The sequence below is a fragment of the Fukomys damarensis genome, unplaced genomic scaffold, assembly GCF_012274545.1.
Source record: "Fukomys damarensis isolate Sample0158 unplaced genomic scaffold, DMR_v1.0_HiC HiC_scaffold_11, whole genome shotgun sequence".
Classification (NCBI taxonomy): domain Eukaryota; kingdom Metazoa; phylum Chordata; class Mammalia; order Rodentia; family Bathyergidae; genus Fukomys; species Fukomys damarensis.
Window position 1 is genome coordinate 43,720,604 of NW_022900923.1, and position 4,136 is coordinate 43,724,739.

Consider the following 4,136-nt stretch of genomic DNA (forward strand, 5'->3'; position numbering starts at 1 on the left):
ATGCCCCACCATGCCCAGCTTCCCTATAGTTTTTTAAATGCAGCAGACCCACAGCCACTGAACTCACTTCTCTTCCACAAACACATAGATGCATTAGCCACAGACCCAGACATTGAATATATCTTAGAACAAGATGGCCATGATTGCAGATCCTACCCTACTATATGTATGGGGAATGTAGACAATAAATACATGAGTAAACAGTTAATATAGAGCACACACTAAAAACAAAGCAAGGTAATATAAATAAATAGCATCAGGCTTTTCACTGTTAAAAGAAAAAAAATTCCTCCTCTCTGGTACCATACTTATTAAACTGTAGGCTCTTCCCTCTGTATGTGTGATTTTCTGTTTTCCTGTTCATTTTGGGGGTGGTGCCGGATATGGAATGCAGAGCCCCACACATACTAGGTACTGGGCACTGAGCTACACGCCCAGCTTCCTTATCATAATTTGTACGGTGTTTATTGCATATGTTCTTCCTACCACGGCCTGTTTTAAATCTTTGCAGTCAGCTTGTAAATGATCCCCTACATCTTATACCTTAGACCCTATATCCGTGTATACATACGCAATATTGGGCCAGGTGAAAACCCAAGTTTCTTCAGCTGCTTCTGCAAGTCCCTGTCACTCAGGCACTTCACGTCCACCATGATGACCTCTTTTCTGACAGTGGAATCCTGCAAATGGTACAACACCGAATTCTTTAAGACAGCCTCATGAATAAGTGCCAAAGCTGCATTCGCCACAGAAGGGTCTGCAAAGCTGCCTCCCCACTCTTGGAGGTGCAGTCACGAAGAAGCACACGGGACCACTTCCGCCGTTCTCTGCCATCAGGCCCTGCTAGCACGAGCGCCCTGCACGCAGAGCTTTCAGTGGGTGTCATTCTACCCAACGTCCTGACTCCTCCACCCAGCTAATGTGAGGAAAAAAACCTTCTGGACAAAATGAGCAAATATTTCCATTACTGCTCGGGAACTGTGCGTAAGGCTCACTCTCCGGGAAGATAAGAAGTTAATTAAATATGAAAGTGCTGAGAGAGATTTTTTTAGTGAGTTAAATAAAAGTTATTTATCCCTGCCCTCCTTTTGATGACAGTACAGAGAGTACAGAGCATTCGGTTATTGCGAACAGTAGTAGTTTTCACACTTGCAATTTAACTCTGAGCATAACGAGATGGTAGTTTTTAATTAACCACCAGCAGACTTTGTAATTGCTGAATTGGCATTTGAAAAAAGTCAACTATTCATTCTCTGGCACACAAATTGATTTATATAGATTTATGCAAGCCTTGATCTGGCTTCCAACCCTCCGCAGCCTCGAGCTTAATCAGTTTTATCCCATTGATCTCTTGATCTCCCTAAAACCAAGCCCTCCACCCGTTTAACAAAATCGTGAGGAAGACAGACCCATTTGTCAAGGCTTTTAACAGAGATTTTTAATTTAGGAGCTTACTTATTGTACCCCATTTCTACCATGTTTCAAGGCTTTCTGATATTGCCATGAAAACGACCACAAGATAATTACTCAGCATAGGAGGAATCTAGACCAATTTTTAGCAATGACTTTGCTTTTATTGGTGATCAGTCAATGTCCAATCAGGAAGAATATTGTATACAAGCTAGAAAAAGCCATGAATTGTCTCATATGCCAGCGTTCAGGAGCACCTACCTGAACAGCTTTCAGCTTAAAGCACAGCTTATTTTTCTTGTGTACAGTAGGTGCTTAGTAAATGTTAATTTCCTCCTCTCTGTGTTTGGGAAGCTGCACTAAGGAACAGCCTAATGCTAGGAAGAAATGGGGTACTGCCCCTCGGCACCTCAGATTTTTTTTCTTTACTGGAGGCTAGCTTAGGCAGAGCCTATGGCATCTGTTCCTGAGAACAGCTGTCTGTTTCCCCAGCTCCCCAAAAATAACTTCCGAAGAGCCCTCATCAATTTCAAGTGACACTAGGCAATTGCCTAGAGGGAACATGCACATGGAAGAAAAATATTCAAATGAAATCCAACTGGATGATTAATCCACTTACCCCTTCACATGGCTATCTAAAGTCTATGCAACTGGACTGGTTACTGAAGCTGGATGAATTTCACCCGTGGGTCTCCACTAGCAACCAGCCCCTCTTTGCTTGTTAGATATTATGGTAATCATAATACTGGCAGTGTGACATCAGTCACCCGCATGGAAACAGATTGATGTGAAAATCTGCTGATTAATTTAAAACCAAGTTCAAACAGAAGGAAGCAACTGGTTGACTTCATAGGCAGATCGCCGTGAGAAAATGTCAAGAGAGTCAGAGACGTTGTCATTAGTCACAGGAAGTAGGAGCTGCTACCCACCAAGTGGTGACAGTGCTCAAGAAATGAGGAGGAGAAACACGCCAGAGTCTAGGCCACCATCAAGAGATCCCCAGTACTAGGTGGCCGCGAACTCTAGGGAAAATTGAAAAGTGGAAGAAAACTATATTAAATTTAAGGATTGCTCCCTTAAGAAAATAAGAATCAGGATGGAGGGAGGGCAACGAATGGTGCACTGGAGAAGTTGGATGGTTTGAGCCTTTTCAAAGCTCTTTATGTCTCTTTTCACTCACCGGACGCTCCTGTAAGACAGCTGAGACAGGTGCTGTCATCTCCCCGCAGTAGGTTTCTTGTGGTTGTCAAAGGAAAGATCCAGCAGACCACCAGCTTGAGCATATCCTCAAAGATGGCTGCAGTTTCTGAAACAACTGTACAAGACAAAAGGGAAGGGAGAAAACGCCATGCCACTGCACTGGCTAAATAAAGGAGAGGAGGGAACCACATGAAGGAGTCCAGAGAACAGGGGTGCCGGCCTGCCTAGAGTGGGTCCCCAGCTCTGTCACTTGCCGGCTGGGTGAGATAGGATCCAATAAGTTACTAACCCCAGTGTGTCCCCTCCTCTGCACCTGTGACGGGCATGACTGCAGTAGTCTGCATGCTTCTGTCGAGAAGGGCACAATACACACAAGGCGGCATTATATTCATGTTCCCAGTCAGTCCAATTAATCTTGAGTCCTCTCCTCTGAGAGTTTCCATATCCAGTTTCTTCCATGGCATTTACACTTCACCAAGGGATTCCAACCCTCCTCAGATCCTGGGAAAGCGCTGAGCATCTCTGGGGGGATGGTTAGGAAGGCTCCCAAGCCAGCTCCAAAGTTACTGAATGGAGCATCAGTTTCCATACAAACACACAGTGTAATGTTTACCAACATCCAAACATGGGATTCACCAAACAAAGACTTTGAAAATTGACACATTTGTTCCCATCAAAGCAAATAAATGATAGGCTTGGTTTATTAGGAGGCACAAGCATTTTGTTTACATTTCCCAGAACTGCTTACAACAGAAAAGCAACCAGCAGGTGGAACTGCTTCCATTTTAAACAGCAAGACTGCTGGAATGAAATAGACATTTCTCGAATATTTTCTTGGTCAGACCTCTGAGAATTCAAACAAAGCAGGTTGAGAAAGGATTAAACCAGATGCTGGCAATCAACATCTGGGGGTTGAGCCCCTACCATGTGTGAACCATTCTGTCTGAGCTGTTTTTGTAAAGATCTGCCTTATGTGTATCCATGATCCTACTGGCAGTGTTACGCCGTTGAAGAATTCCTGTACTCTGCGGAATCCTGAAATACCTGGCTTCGGAGTGTGGAGCTTTTCTCTCAGCTTTATCTGTATAGTCGTGGCCATTAGCTTGGGGTTTTTTGTTTGTTTGCTTTTTATTCTCTCCAGAGCTGCAAAGATGTTTCATGACATTTCTTGAGGGAAGCAAGTTTTAATTGCCAATCGACTAGGTATTCAGCATGATAAGGTATCTAAATCCTGAGAGCTTCCTCTTTTCATTAAAATGTAGATCCAATTTCTCTTCCCTTAATGCCGCATGCTGTTATTAAACCGAAATAACGGAAATAGTAAAAGCCAGATGTTACTTCAGTCTCAGGTTCGATGTGGGGCACAATTTCCTCTCCTCAAGTTTAATCTGCCAGTTATTTAGTAACCCCATCCTTCAGAAGAATGCACAATTTAAATGTAAATGCAATTTACATAGAGGAGCAGATAGTAGATTTGCAGTTTCAATTGCCAATAACCATTTGCAAAGGGGAAAATCAGCTAAAGC

The 4,136-nt window shown here is 43.3% G+C and overlaps 1 protein-coding gene across 4 annotated transcripts in view; it reads right to left on the reverse strand.

Moving 5' to 3' along the window:
* Lemd1 (LEM domain containing 1) overlaps positions 1–2,093 on the reverse strand; it is a 26,467-nt gene extending 24,374 nt beyond the window's left edge. For all 4 annotated transcript variants that reach the window (XM_010613060.2, XM_033762217.1, XM_033762216.1 and 1 more), the window contains exons 1-2: positions 2,030–2,093; positions 572–680 (exon numbers count right to left, since the gene is read on the reverse strand). In XM_010613060.2, coding sequence (XP_010611362.1) covers positions 572–653 — 82 coding nt within the window. In that variant the 5' untranslated portion in view covers positions 654–680; positions 2,030–2,093. The remainder of the gene's footprint in view (positions 1–571; positions 681–2,029) is intronic.
* Positions 2,094–4,136: the final 2,043 nt, after the last annotated feature.